General features: G+C 40.7%; 1 protein-coding gene across 8 annotated transcripts; it reads left to right on the forward strand.

Annotated features, from left to right (window-relative positions):
* The first annotated feature begins 1,626 nt into the window (after positions 1-1,626).
* On the forward strand, positions 1,627-14,206 carry SFR1 (SWI5 dependent homologous recombination repair protein 1). 8 transcript variants are annotated; one of them, XM_036438942.2, is made up of 4 exons: positions 1,627-1,648; positions 11,455-11,576; positions 12,153-12,560; positions 13,555-14,206. In XM_036438942.2, the coding sequence occupies exons 2-4, from the start codon at positions 11,481-11,483 to the stop codon at positions 13,744-13,746; spliced, it is 696 nt and encodes a 231-aa protein (XP_036294835.2). In that variant the 5' UTR covers positions 1,627-1,648; positions 11,455-11,480; the 3' UTR covers positions 13,747-14,206. The 8 variants fall into 8 exon arrangements, with proteins under 8 accessions (XP_036294835.2, XP_036294837.1, XP_036294842.1 ...); XM_036438944.2 differs by lacking the exon at positions 1,627-1,648 and adding an exon at positions 5,814-5,825 and having other exon boundaries at positions 11,217-11,576; XM_036438949.2 differs by lacking the exon at positions 1,627-1,648 and adding an exon at positions 9,949-9,970.
* The last annotated feature ends 1,478 nt before the right edge of the window (positions 14,207-15,684 follow it).

Raw genomic sequence — 15,684 nt, forward strand, 5'->3', positions numbered from 1 at the left:
CTGTGGCTTTACAGCCTTACTCATTTAAAATTTCACCTGCTGTAAATTGTGGCTTATCTAATTTACAAGATATAATCTGACTTAACCTATTATAATATTCTGTCTGTCCTATGGAAATACACCTGTACCTATAATGCATGTTTACATTTTTATTAATCACTACATAGTAGCCCTGTGCACGAATCTGTGTGCCAGTAGCTCTCTGCAGGGCCTGGCCACTCCACGCCTGCTGCCCAGAGGCTATCCACAGCCCAAAGGCCCATCCACACCATGGCGATGAAGCAAGCATTCCACCAGGCACTCACGCTGCCTGCTCTCAGTAGTCGCCCTCCTGCTCAGAACTGGGGGACTCTGGCGATGCTGAGAGGACTGGGTGCCACCATCTTTGTGATGGAGTGATGGTTAATTTGCATATTACCCTTTTATTAGATAGGATAATTTTTGCACTTCCATAATCTTTTTTACTCAATTGTATCAAAATACTTTGATAACATTAAATTATGTATTTCTCATTAAGGAATAAATTATTATTTTTTAGAATTTTGCCCAATTAAATATGTTCAGGTTTTGTGGTATTTGATCTATTATTTGGATATTAAAACCCAGATTAAATCTATAGAATAAGTTATAGTATGAAGTAAACAAGCCTAGAAATCAATAGTCTGTTTTAACAAATAGTATTTTAAAACACAAGAGTTTTGTTCTGGTTAAGGACAAGAAATCCTATATAATAAAAGGGTAATATGCAAATTGACCCTAACAATGGAACAACCAGAATGACTGCTCGACCAATCATTATGAGGCACACTGACCACCTCTTGGTCTCTTTCCCTGGCCAGCAGGCTCCAATCACCCAATGGTGAATGGGGAACCGGGAATGGGTGGTGAGGGACCCTGATGGCGTCAGGCCAAGGCCCCCACCCCACCAGTTGTCTTATACACAGAGCGACTGTGGTGGGGGGTATGGGTGGCAGCCAGTGGGCAGGAATGACCAACCTCTTGGTCCCTTCTGGCTGGTAGGCTCCAATTGCCCAATGGTAAATGGGGAACCAGGAGTGGGTGGCGGCAGGGGGCAGGGCCAGCTGCATGCAGCCAAGGAAGGTGGCCCTGATCGCAGGCCTAGGAACCATACCTGTGTACAAATTCCATGTGTTTGACCTCTAATATACAATATAATAAAGATGTTGCTCTCCCCTGCTTCTCCCTCCTCTCTTTCTTTTTCTACTCCACTTCCCTCTACTCCCCTCTTTTCCCTTCCTCCCTCGCCCCCAACAACATTCTTGGCATTGAATTTCAACTCTTGAAGACAGCTTCAGTTATGAATGTGATGGTCCAGGAAAGCTTCCTGTAGTCTGCGCTTAAGCAATTACTGATTGGAAGGCGATAGGTTTGCTAATTAGTATTCAAATGTTCAATTTCAACCTCCTGAGTACTCTCATTAGTCCACATAATTCTTACCTGTGGTCTTTCAAACCTGTGATAACATGCTATTTTCACTGCTCAAAATCAAGTCACTTCAGATAGTGACTCATTGCATCTACTGTTTGATATCCATGAATTTCTTTTCTGAAATGGATTTTCTTCCTAGAGCTTATTTTGGGGACTTAACCCATTCTGAGCATGGAAGAATTCTATGTTGAAGGAAGAAGTTAGTCTGTTTCTGTCAAACTATAAAATTAGAAAGTGTTCATAGCAGACAGGGTTGTATTGGTGGGTAGAAGTGGTTGATTGATTCATCCTGAAAATTAGTGACTGGAAATAAATCGCTATCTCCATAGGCAATTATTGGAATGAAATAAAGTCCACTTTAAACACCTTCCCAAGTTGAGGAAAACAGCTCTGAGTGAAAATAATATGTACTGACAAAACTGCTTTTTTAAAAAAGAGGAACATCTTGCCAAAGATTCAAACTCATTCCTTTTGGGGCAGTTCAATTGCACAAGCTTTATGCTAATTATTGTTATATTTAAGACTTGGCAGCTTCACAAAAATCTTAAACTTGTACAAACAGGTTCAAAACACCCTATTTCAGTGGCTCAGAATTAAGCTAGGAAAGCATTTCAGATAAAGCCAACCTGTAGCAATGCTTTTGTTTCTTTTTAAAAAACCTATGGGCAGCTTATAATGTATAGTTTCACAAGACGTTGCTTATAAATGTAGTCGTGTTTAGTTACATGCCCTCCAAACCTGTGTACTTTAGTATCATGGGATACTGTCTGCCAAATGATAGGCTTTCAAAAGTCTGAGAAGACCAACTTTGAAGGTGAGTATTATTCCTGCCTTTGGTATGAATTCCACTCACAGCAAATCTTCAGCAACATAAAAGCTGAATTTTCAATATCCAGCATTCATAGAAGGGCATAGATTCACAAGTTATACCAGAGTGTAAGGAAAAGAGTAAACAGTTCAATGGAGATAGACTACACCATCATTCCCACGTACTGTGAGTATTGGAAAACAATTAACCTTTTCTTGATTAAAAGATGACAAAAGTAAGGTTAATAAGTGGCTATAAGAAAAGGATAATTTGACTCAGAGCCACTTACATCAAATGAAAAATAACTGAGATGATATAGGTACTTGACAGCTGCGTTACTATCGAATAATAATCTGAGTGGCACAGAGTGGAAGTTTGGGGAGATGGGAGGGTTGGGAAGAATTTGAAATAAAGGTGTATGTACACCGTTGAAAGAAAAGTATTATGTCTTAATCTTGTGTTAACAAAGTCTAAATAGCTGGGTAATGTTGGAAGACTATGTCATGGTGAATGTAGCTATGTTCTATGCTTCTTTCTAAGAACTTATTTATGGGAAAGATGTATTTTCACTATAAAAAACAGTGATATTTGCCATTATTAAACTTCACACATTATTATTATTATTATTATTATTATTATTATTATTGGTTGCTACAGAGGTGGAGAGCTGGCTAATGTGTTTTTGGTGTTTTTTTTTAAATATATATTTTATTGATTTTTTTTACACAGAGGAAGGGAGAGGGACAGAAAGCCGGAAACATCGATGAGAGAGAAACATCAACCAGCTGCCTCCTGCACACCCCTCACCGGGGATGTGCCTGCAACCAAGATACATGCCCTTGACCGGAATGGAACCTGGGACCCTTCAGTCCTCAGACCAATGCTCTATTCACTGAGCCAAACCGGTTTCAGCAAGAGAGCTGGGTAATGTTGATCTCACTGACGATCTGTGTGATTTAAACACGACATGGGGGACGTGAGCACTAGGCACAAACTTGAAGGTGGAAGGGAGAGGATCCAGTAAGAGATGCCTTTGCCCAAGCCACCTCCCCCATCTTTGATCATGCCTCTCCATGGACTCTACCTGGTGATTCAGATCTGGTGGTCAGGCGCTCTGCATTCAGTGGGTTTGGAACAGCTCATAAAGGTCCATGAGGAAAATCTAAGACATTTTATGTTACCTTTGGGAGTGGTGGAAAGGGGATTAAGTTTCTTTCTAGCTCTCAGATCCTGAACAGAGCCATAAAATTCCTGGTTCTGAACAATTCAGATTTTCTCTACTACTATCTTTCTCTGTCATCAAAGTTTGCTAAGTGGTAGCAAAAAGATCAGAAGGGTCCTAGCTCATGGTACAATAGAATGGTCTCTTAACTCCTTTTTTCCTGGTACCATTGATACCCTTGCTCCCCATCTAAAAAACATCACTGAGAAGAACCCTTTTATACTCTTAAGACTGAACAAAAGTGAAAGCCCAGAGTAGAAAACTGAGTTGGTTTCTTTCTTTCTTTTTCTTTTTTTTAAATTTCACAGATTTAAATACTGTGAAATTATCTTGGGAATTATCTCTCAAACCTCAGGTAGTTAAAAGTCATTATAAAACATGTTCTGTTGCTTAAGGATTTGCTGACATCTAATGCCTTTTTTCTCCAAATAAATGCACTGATGAAATTTCTGAGTGAATAAAGGATCTGAGAAAGACGTGGCCCTGAGCAATACTTTTATTACCATTACTTTTCCACAATCTAACTCATCTGCCATGACCTTCCCACCCACATACACCCTCACCCCCTTCCTCACTGTTATTAATCTAACCTGAATCACCCTATTCTTCTCCAAGGGAACACACCCCAGTAATAGCAGTGAGTCATAGACTCTCTACTTCTCTGGTCTCTAATGGACTTGATAAGATGCCAGATCTGAGAGAATAAAAGAAAAGGAACTTTAGGGGAAAAGAGTTCTTTAGGATCTTGTTCAATATATTACCCTCAGTATTAGTTACCAGACCAATTTTCTAGTTGCCTGGGGTGGACGGGTTTTTATCATACTAATACTATTGACCATTCCTGTATTTCCTTGCTCTCAGTAGACATCCTGCTACTCAGTGGGGCAACCTTTCAGGCATGCCTCTAGCTAAGGCAAGGGCTTTTTCATCTTGAAGTTGAAAATAAAATCTTTTCCTTCCTGAGCTAAAGCATACTATTAGGTCTAGTAATAATTAATGTCGTTTTCTAATACCTTTTTTTAAATCGAATTTATTTAAACAATACAACAAAATTTAATCAACAATATAGTTGCTGTTGTTTTCTACTATTTGTGCCCAACGCTCAGGAAGCATTTTAATCCCTCTGTTGTAAAATTCTTGTGATTTTGATGCAAAAAATTCGGTCAATGCATTTTTGAGGCATTCTTCATTATTAAATTTTTTTCCAAGAAGAAAGTTTTGCAAAGAACGAAACAAATGGTAATCGGAAGGGGCAATATCAGGAGAATATGCAGGTTGAGGGAGAACTTCCCATTCCAACTGGCGCAGTTTTTCAGCAGTGATTCTTGCAGTATGCGGTCGTGCGTTATCGTGGTGAAGAATTACGCCCTTCCGATTAATCAGCGCGGGTTCTTTTTCTCTTAAAGCTTGGGCTAACCTTTCCAATTGGGCACTATACACTGCACTTGTAATGGTTTGGGTAGATGGTAAAAGTTCATAATGAAGAATTCCTTTAAAATTCCACCAAACACACAACATCACTTTTTTCGCATGCAAGTCAGGTTTTGGCGTGGGCTGCGGAGCCTAATTTTTGTCCAACCATTGAGGCCGCCTTTTCAAATTAACATACAGCACCCATTCTTCATCTCCGGTAACAATTTGCTCTAAAAACGGCAAACGGTTTTGACGAGAGAGGAGCGAACTGCAAATTGTGACTCTTTGATTACGGTTGTTGTCAGTCAACTCATGAGGAACCCATTTTCCAAACTTTTGGACTTTGCCAAGTGCACGCAATTGATTGGAAATTGTGTTTTGTGAACAATTTACAGTTGTTGCAAGCTCTAGTTGGGTAATTTGAGGATTTTGCACCAAAAGAGCTTGAAGAGCTTCTTGATCAAAATTGGACACACGGCCTCGACCACTCTTGTCATCTAACGAAAAATTTCCCTTGCGAAATTTCTCAAACCAACGCTGGCATTTTCTGGCACTAACTGCATCTTGACCAAGAGCACTACAGATGTTTTTTGCAGCCTCGCTTGCTTTTCTTCCTAATTGGAACTCGTAAAGCATGCAGTGCCGAATAAGCTCTTCATCCACCATCTTCTTAGCCCTAGTTTTGCAACAAAAACCAAACCAAACACAAACTTTTTCAAGCAAAACTTGTTAATTGCACTTCACACGTTCTGTAGATACCACGTGTTTGAAGGTTATGTCAATACAAGTCAACGCCAAGCAAGATTTCAAACGAATGTTTAAAAACGACATTATTACTAGACCCGATAGTATTAAACAGTTCACCCCTTTGATAACAGTGTGTTCAATAGTCTCTACAAGTGAATCATTACACGTTATAAATGTTTATATGAGGTTTTTAGGTAATAGAGAAAATAAATAGTTTGTCAGTTATTCTCAAAGGGAAACTTATGAGAAGACAGGACTAAATAAAATGTATATTCTTTACCAATAGATTAGTCTTTAAGATTATATTTGAATTCATGGCAAGAGAAACCTAGAGGGGAGTTTTTAAAGGCAATTATATACAAATGTCATTAGAAATACTGAAAGTTGATTAAGAGAATTTGTATTTTCTTTTGAGTGTTATAAATCTGAATTAATTTAATTTGTCTTAATAAACACTATAAATAAACTTAATCATGTGCATTCTGTATAATTCCTCACCTAAGTGGATTTAAACCTGATCTTAAAAATGTATATTTACAGCCAAAATCAGTTTGGCTCAGTGGATAGAGCATTGGGCTGTGGACTAAAAGGTCCCAGGTTCGATTCCAGTCAAGGGCATGTACCTTGGTTGCAGGCACATCCCCAGTAGGGAGTGTGCAAGAGGCAGCTGATTGATGATTCACTCTCATCGATGTCTCTAACTCTCGATCCCTCTCTCTTCCTCTCTGTAAAAAAATCAATAAAATATATTTTAAAAATGTATATTTACATTTTTAATTGTTTAAAAATATACCTATACTAGCTATGTCTACATAATATTATTTTCTTTTTTTTTTTTTTTTGGTCAAATGCAGAAAAGTTAATGGAATGGAACTTAGGTTCCCCTGAGATTACTGTTAAAAATTTTAAAATAATGCTAAAGCCAAGAGCTAAAAAACTAAATACATCTTCTGAAACAAAATTTTGAATTGTGGCTTAAAAGAGAGAGTGCGTGTGTGTGTGTGTGTGTGTGTGTGTGTGTGTGTGTATGTAGAAAGAGAAAGGGATAGGGAAGAGGGAGACAGCATTCACTATGCTCTTCTTGCTATTAAAAAAGAATAAGAAGCCTCATAAAAATTTTTTAGGCCTCTGTCATCATCCTACCAACAATAATCACAGAGAAGAATGGAAGGTACATCTTACCACTCCTTAATGAATAACAAAGTGACTAATGGTAGCCCTGGGTATTGAAGAAATTTAAAAACACAATGAGAAAACCTGCCTTAGGTTGATATTAATTACTATTATCATTGAATTCCATTGCTCAAATTGTTCTCCATGGTAGAGTAAGGAGTCATTGTCTGCTGGCAATGTTTTTCTCTGCCTGAAAAATTTCATAGGAAAATACAATGTCCTGTGTCAGCAACACCAAACTCCTTAAAGGTCAAAAGATTTGGGGCTCCTAAGGACATGGAAATGTTTGCTAGGCTTTATCTAAAGGTACAGTGAAAACTATAGAGGCTATATTCCTGATCCCTTACACCAGTGTTTCCCAAACTTCTCTCATGATGAGAATCACCTAGTGGAGTTGTTAAAATACAGATTCCTGAATCCCAACTAAGAAGTGCTAAACTAGAATTTTGGGGAACATATATCAATAGGTAAAACTGTATACTTAATAGTCCTATATGTTCCTAAAATTTTACCAATATGTTCCCCAAAATTCTAGTTTAGCACTTCTTAGTTGGGATTCAGGAATCTGTATTTTAACAACTCCACTAGGTGATTCTCATCATGAGAGAAGTTTGGGAAACACTGCCTTATACTAAACTGATAGTGGAATGTATGTTTCCATTTTAGCATGTGATAGGAGTAGGTAAAACACAAACATATATGGGAAGATCAGGGTTGTTGTTTTTTAAATATATTTTTATTGATTTCAGAGAGGAAGGGAGAGGGAGAGATAGAAACATCAATGATTAGAGAGAACCACTGATCGACTGCCTTCTGCACACCCCCAACTGGGGATGGAGACCACAACCCAACATGTGCCCCCAAACAGAATTGAACCTAGGACCCTTTAGTCCGCAGGCCAATGCTCTATACACTGAGCCAAACCAGCAAGGGCTGAAAATAGGTCTTTCTGAGTGCTTATTCTGAAGTTCTTTAAAAATCTGGCAAAAACAATCTCATTTTAATATACCAGTTTACATAATAAGCAAGTCAGAACATTTGCAAGGCAAGATGTTTTCCTTTATGCAGCCAGCAAAAACAGCTCTGAGCTTATGTTGTAATGATAAAAGGATTTTGAAGCAGCTGACTTGAGGGAATCATAAAAAGGACCCAACCTTATGCCCCAAGGTGAAAAGAATATGCAGAGTCTGCACTGTGCTTCTAGTGTCAGGACAAATCATTCTGAGTAACTGATGCCAATGGATGAGTAAAGGGAGAAATAAAAGTACAGACTAAGACCTGTGGCTTGGTTAGGTGAATAACACCCCTATTACAAAATCATGAGTTCTCATACTCATTTTCTAAATTCCTTGAGATGAATTTATATCATTTTTGAAAAATTTAGTAGTGGAATACATATTAATTCCGGGGAGGCTCCAAATTTCCTGCTGGTTTAAATTGTGAGAGATATCACAGATCACAGCCCCCATTAAAAAAATCTGTGGCCTTTTTTGGAAAGGTAAGTGCAGGGGTGAAAGAAGTATCTGATGCATTCCTTTAAGTCAATTAGGGAATGATGAATATAGTTGCTATTCTATATAATAAAAGCCTAATATGAAATTGCACACACCCCCCCCCCCCCCCCAGGTCGTTCAACTGCTTGCTATGACATGCACTGACCACCAGGGGCGGCACAGAACATGGTGGGGGTCAGTAATGAAGTGGCACTGGCAGCAGGCGGCAGTGGAGGGGCTGCCGGCCCCATGGGCCCTGACAAGAGTGGGACTGTGGCAGGAAGGTGGAGCAGATGAGTGGGCAGCACCAGATCAAGAGGCCTACACTGCACACTGGCCTGCAGCCATGCTCACCATATCTCTGTGTGGGGACTCCAGCACTGTTGACTCAGGTGGAGGGGACTCCAAGGCCCCGGGTCCAGAGGTCAACTGGGACCTACCCTTCCATGACAGATGCTGGCGCTTCAATCGCCTGCCAGGCATAGGGACCACATCCATTCAAGATTTTCATATAAAGTAACAAATAGACAGCTTCTTAGATACAAGCACTGTTCTCATCTTCTGTAATGAATTCTCATTTAATCCTCTCTAATCCCTAGGAGGTTGGTATTATAACGCCATTTTACACAGGAGGAAACCAAGGCACAGAGACAGTACATTACAAAACACATGAAAGAATGGCGCCGGAATTTGAACCCCGGCCATTTGACTCCCACATTTGTTAAATCCTCCTGGGTCCTGACCGTTAGAAAGGTGTCAGTACAGAGACAGTGTCAATGTTTAAAAGGGCCATGCATTCACTAGGACTGAGAACTCTGGCCCCTTAAAATTCCCACCTTTCTGGTGACTCAGAAATTACTCAGCTGTCTTTCCCTAAACGCAGTACTCCACCCACTTTACTTAACTTTGTTGCCCAGCAACAGACCATCACCGCACAGGAAACAGAGAGGGTATTTCAGACTAAGGATGTTGCTGCTCAGGATTCAGCAAGGACCAGGTCTGCTTCAAACGTCTGCATTAGGCAATGATGTAATCTTATAATCTTAGGGACTAGAGGCCCAGCGCACAAAATTTGTGCATAGGGTGTGTGTCCCTCTCCCAGCCTGCACCCTCTCCAATCTGGGACCCCTTGAGGCATGTCCAATTAGGATCGGGCCTACATGGGCAGCAGGACATCCCTCTCACAATCCATGACTGCTGACTGCCAACTGCTCTCCTGCCTGCCTTCCTGATTGTATCTAACTGCTTCTGCCTGCCAGCCTGATCACCCCCTAACCACTCCCCTGCCAGCCTGATTGATGCCTAACTGCTCCCCTGCCAGCCAGTTTGCCCCTAACTGCCCTCCCGTGCAGTCCTGGTCATCCCTAACTGCCTCCCCCTGCAGACCTGGTCCCCCCATCTGCCTTTCCCTGCAGGCATGATCACCTACTACCCTCCCTTGTAGGCCTAGTCCCTCCCAACTGCCCTCCTCTGCTGGCCATGTTGTGGCAGCCATCTTATGTCCACATGGAGGCAGCCATCTTGTGTTGGAGTGATGGTCAATTTGCATATTACTCTTTTATCGGATAGGATGTGTTCTCATTCCTCTGCTGTACCACCACAAACATCCTTGGGGGGCATTTTCTCTCACATTTGAAGCCAAACTGAGGAAATCTAACTTTTGAGGTAGATACAGCAGAACCTTTGTGACTGGACCGCAAAGGCTAGAAAAACGAGCTCAACTGGGTGGATTCTCAACAGGCCATTAACCCAGCGCTGCTCTTTGGTGGTCTCGGCCTTTGGGGAGTTTACGAGCTGTAAATTCCACACACAGACCTCCCTGAGGCTCTCGGTCCTGTCAAGTCCGAGGAAAGGTCTTCGCTGTGGCGAGCAAAGAGCCCAAACACAAACACAACGAAGCAGGAAGGAAAGTTCTGTACGAAAAGAAGAGGGAGGGAAAGTCGCGAAGAAAAGCGCGCTCCCACAGAAATCGATCATGAGCTCCGACGCTCAGCCCCGCCTACCTGACGCCGCAGAGGCTCGCTGCTGCGCGCGCAGCCCCGCTGCTCCAGGGCGGTGGGCGGAGTAGGACCGTGCGCGCGCGCGCGCGCCCGCGCGCTTGTCAGTTTGACCAATCACGCGTCTCTGCCGCCTCTTCCTTGGCTTCGCCCCGCCCCTCCAGGCCCCGCCCCTCCCCTCCCTGGCCCCCTGGTGGAGACTCCTGGCTGTGCGCGCGCAGTGCCGCCGCTCTCGAGAGCTGGGTGAAGCCGAGCTGCGCGCGTCAGTCAATCTGGCCAATCTCGCGCGGTTCCCGCCTCCCGCGAGGCCCGGCCCCTGGAACGCGAGCAGCCCTGGCCCGCACTGGGCGGGTGTCCGTCGCCGTGGGGATGGCGGAGGGAGGTAGCGTCCGGGGCCGCGGGTAGCTGTGTGGAAGCTGACCTGCCTTGGGGGTCCGCTGTGCAGACGAACAGCGCTGCCTTTCGGCGGTCAGGGGCCCTCTCAACCTCCCCTCGGCCCGGGGCCTCCAGGGCTAGTGTGGTTTCCTGCAATGGTGGGAGGGAAGGGAGGACTCCTCTGTCACACCCCCTTCCTCCCCGTAAAGTTGGTGCCTTTGTTTCAGGAAACAAGCTAAAGTGGACTCTGCTTTGCAGGGTCTTTTCGCTATTTAAATGGAAATGGTGCAGACAAAGCGTACATTTATTTGCTTTTGTGTTCCTTATCCCTGGGTTCTGGAGGGTCATTGGTTCTCATCGCACAGCCTTTAAGGTTCAGGGCGGTGGGACAGGACTGTCTGATCATATTCTTTGGGGGCAAGATTTCAATTGTATTTCCTCTCCCTATGAAGCTGGCAGAACGAAATAAAAGAATTGTTAACTCTCCAACGTTGTTCTCCTCCCCATATGGCAGGCTTTGAATATGAAAACAAATGGAGACGCTCGCTAGTTAATTTGTCATGAAAAAAACTAGTAGCCACCATGTGAACCAACACAACCTTATTTAGGAGGGTAAATGGAAAACAACAGCAAAAAGCAGTAATGAATCACAGCTAAGTGAAAGAGGAAGACGCTGGCTTACTTGCTGATGTTACCTATAATACAACATTCTTCGATAAAGAAAATTTATGTGGGGTTAATTTGATTTCCGTTTTGTGATGATTTTTTGTGTTTTAGAAGTATACCAAGATAACATTTTCAAGATGGAAAGTCCCTCGGACTCAGCTGTGATTTTACCTAGCACTCCACAGGGCTGTGTCAATCTACCATCTCCCCAAACAAGTAGTTCAAGAAAGCAAGTATGAAAATTTAGTTCATTTAGTGGGTCGGTTCTATGTTTCTAGTGATTGTGGCAGTGGTGGTTTTAAGTCTACTGAAGATAGTTAATTAACATCATGTGTAGCATTAATAAGTGTATTAAATAATTTTAGATTTCCCAAGATAATGTATTTGACTTTTCTCCACCCCAAAAATTTCATTTTGAGTCAATTATTTAGTTTCACATCAGGTTTTTACAAATTGAAGAAGTTTGAATCTGCAGGGGCATGAAGGTCTTTGCTGGCAGGATCTAGGTCTATTCTGAAATTTGTAACTGAAGCCCCTAGAGTAGGGTCAGGCATGTGCTAAGTTGCTGAACAAATGTTTGATTCCTGGAATAAGTGTCTCAACACTGTTGTAGATGAGTGATGACTTTGCTAGAATAAAACTAATGGAGCTTCCAGGAATTAAAGACATTTTGTGATGGTTACTTAAGATATATGGAGGCAGCCATCTAGATAGTGTTGTGTGCCATAGAAATGTATGGTCTTTATTTCTAGTAGATTTAATTACATCAATATTTTTTATTAACATTAATGCTTTTCTGCCTTTTACAGCCTATGAGTGCAACACTTAGAGAACGACTGAGGAAAACTAGATTTTCATTTAATTCCTGTTACAGTGTGGTAAAACGCCTTAAAATAGAGAATGATGAAAATGATCAGACCTTTCCAGAGAAACCATCATGTTCAACAGAAGAAAACCGTTTGGAATTGCAAGATAATTTTAAGCACATAGACAGTGAATTTGAAGAAAGTTCATATTTGAAAAATACCATCAAGAATATCAATGCATGTGAATCTAAACCACTTGATACTGGCTCTTGCAGTGATCTCCAAAATGACTTAGATGAGAATCTTCCCCAAAAAGGATTAGATGAAGAAAAGGCAAAATTGGTGAAACAGATTCAGGAGAAAGAAGACCTTCTTAGGAGGCTAAAACTAGTCAAAATGTATAGATCAAAGGTGAGGATAATTTCAGAGTCATTGCATAATTACTTTTTAAATTTATTTTTAGGTAAATAGCAGGAAAGATATTTCAAAAAGAAGAAATTATTTTTAGCATAATAAGCAATAAGCCAAGTATTCTAGAAACCTGGTTTCCAACAACTTTTAACTTAAATATGTTAGATTTACTAGTAGAATCGACGAGGCCTCTAAACACCAGGTTCAACTTTTTAAAAGTACCACCCTCTGTTTAATAGCAGTTGAAGTTTTTCTAGCATGTAGCAATATTAGAAGTATCAAATGTTATATGTAAGTACAATGAGAATAGAAGTGACAGCTGATAGTGGATGATTTAAAAAGTTAAAAATGGGCCACAGAGTATAAGAATAAGCATTTTTAGTAGTGATCTTTTATTCTTCCAAGTTATTAAAAGTTCCACACATTTTGTTTGAAAAACAACAACAAATATACTTTAGATTTCATCCCAGATAGATTGAATTAAATAGGACTTGTACACTTGAAAGAAGATAACCTTTATTTACCTGGATCATTCAAATATCTGCAATTTCTCCTTCCCTAGTAATGTGGAATAAATGATGGAATAGTAAATCTTATTTGCTGTCTCAAATTTTTAGGATTTTTCTAAATACAGCTATGAGTTTTATGCTGAAAATAATTTTGAATATTTCATTTTTAAAAGTACAGCTGTAATAGAAACCTATTCTTGTTTTTCTACATAGTTTTGCCCTACTTAATGCTTTGATGTTTCCCTGAGGGTAAAGGGAGGCCTAGAGGTCCCATGAAACAAAATACCCTAGAACTCAATTGGAGTGTCATCGTAAAAATCACCCTATTTTTCCCCAGGTAGAAGGCTCATTCATGACCAAATATTTTGGTACCTTTCAAACCTACTCCACTGATTTAACAACTTAAGTTAAAATATTATGCCTGTCTAGTTATTGCCATACATTTATATGTGTGTGTTTTTCTCCCCCCCACCCCCCTGTTTCAGAATGACCTGACTCAGTTACAGTTGTTAATAAAGAAGTGGAGAAGCTGTAGCCAACTGTTGCTTCACGAGTTGCAGTCAGCTATGTCTGAAGAGAACAAGAAACTCAGCCTTACTCAGTTGATAGACTTCTATGGGTTAGATGATAAATTATTACACTACAACAGAAATGAAGAAGAATTTATTGGTGTTTAATTTCTAATTTTTCCTCCAGAATATCTTTGAGGATGACAACTTAAAAAATACTTACACATTTTAAAGGGAAGATATATACCATTAGGGCTTAAAAGGAGGTATCTTGATGAACATCAATTTAGGGTACTCTGTTAGATAAATATGTAAATTCTAAAATTAAAGTTTAGTATTTTGGATAATCTGAAAAAAATTGACAAAGATAAGTGAAAAAAAATTTAAATCATGTTTTAAAACATAATTTGGACAGTTTTGGAAGTCAGTTATAATACTTTTTTGTTTATTATAAAAAGATGTTTTATTTTAAATATTAAAAAATAGTTCAATCTGGTGAATGATTAAACTTAAACTGGTCTAAAATGCCTGCCTGTCTCCTAAGTTTGTGAACCTTGTTTTCATCAATTTACCACATATTCCCATCAATATGCTCTATTAGGTAATTAAACTCATATGTCCAAAATTATATTTCCATTTCTACAAATTTGTTTCTTGTATTCCTCATCTCATTTAGTGTCATAACCATCTTTCTCTTACAAAACCACATATCATCTCCTACTTTAAGACATTATGGCCTACAAGGTCTTTGCATTCATCTCCCTTTCTAGCTTCAGCTGTGAAATAGATGGTAGTGTCTACTTAATTCACAGTTACTTCTCAGCCAGAAACCCATCGTCATATGATTGTGTTTCTGGCTGCTCTGTTGTACAGTGTCATCCTGGCCATGTACAATAACCCAAGCTGGCCCAGTCTCGGAGAATTTAGAATTGTGCTCAGAAGAAAGCTCATTTCTTTGTGGCTGAAGCTATTGTATCTAAAGTTGGAAGTCCTTCCTGGGAGCTTTCTGGATTTCTGCTTTTGGGTCCTTTTAAGGGCAAAAACAGCTTTACTTACTTTTAAAAAACCCAACTAACTAAAAAAAAAAAAGTTATTCCCTACTTGTAGACCCCCCTCCTCTAGGTGCACCTCATTTTCAGCCCAGTTCTTCCCAATGATCTAACAAACTTAATATTTGGTATGGCAGGAGACCCAAGGACTGCGCTCTTGCATCCATCCTAATTGTTAGTGCCCATGACAGTAAACTCGGTCACCTCCTATCTATCTTCTCCCCCAATACCCATATTCCTCCCTTCTTGAAATTGCTATTGTCACTGGCTTCTGAACCAAGAGGACTGGGCTAGGCCTCACATGTACTTTCCCTGGCCTTGGGGAGCTGTGCTGTTTTGTGCCAACCAGCCTCCACCAACTGCTGCTCAGCCAGAGGGCCTAAATGTGGCAGGGAAAGTGGTTTAGGTGCTGATGATGCTGGCACTTGACTGCAGCTGCACTGCTAACTTAGCACATCCCCTGGAGTCACTTTTACATGTTCGTGTTCACTTGGGAGAACTACAGCATCAGTGGGAGTCTGGTTCTAGGAGAACTGGAGTAGCTGGCACAGTAATGAGCATTTCCAAGGCATTGGCTGGAGGCTGAGGGCTCCAACAGCATAGTGGGTTCTCTAGTAACAGGGAGTAGGTTATGGAATATGGGTCAGACTTACGGGAGAGTTTGGAGCATAGGGATGCTCATGAGGTGGTCCCTTTTTACAAAATCTTTTCTGTTGAATTTCACCTCCATTTAATGGTACACGTTACAGGCATACCTCAGAGGTATTATAAATGGTTCCTTTCCAGACAACCACAATAAAGAGAGTAATGAATTTTTTGGTTTCCCAGTGCAACTTGGCTAACTGGTACAAGAAGTCTAGTTTTTGGCCCATCTCAGATTTCAATATGTCTTCCTCACTAAGCTTATTCATTTCTTGCTTTATTAGGGTTATTAGTTGACCTAATTTAAATATTCTTATGTCTTGTCTCAGGGAATAGGGAGGCCCAAGGAAAGGAACAACCACACAGTGGAACAGTTAGGACACACACATTTCCCCATTAAATTCACCATCTTATA

The sequence above is a fragment of the Pipistrellus kuhlii genome, unplaced genomic scaffold (assembly GCF_014108245.1).
Source record: "Pipistrellus kuhlii isolate mPipKuh1 unplaced genomic scaffold, mPipKuh1.p scaffold_m20_p_15, whole genome shotgun sequence".
In the NCBI taxonomy this organism is placed as follows: domain Eukaryota; kingdom Metazoa; phylum Chordata; class Mammalia; order Chiroptera; family Vespertilionidae; genus Pipistrellus; species Pipistrellus kuhlii.

Coding starts and splice junctions, on each gene's coding strand:
- SFR1 (XM_036438944.2), top strand. CDS start 11,436: ATGATTTTTTGTGTTTTAGAAGTATACCAAGATAACATTTTCAAGATG. Junction 11,577..12,152: donor CAAGTAGTTCAAGAAAGCAA/GTATGAAAATTT, acceptor TGCCTTTTACAG/CCTATGAGTGCAACACTTAG. Junction 12,561..13,554: donor TCAAAATGTATAGATCAAAG/GTGAGGATAATT, acceptor CCCCTGTTTCAG/AATGACCTGACTCAGTTACA.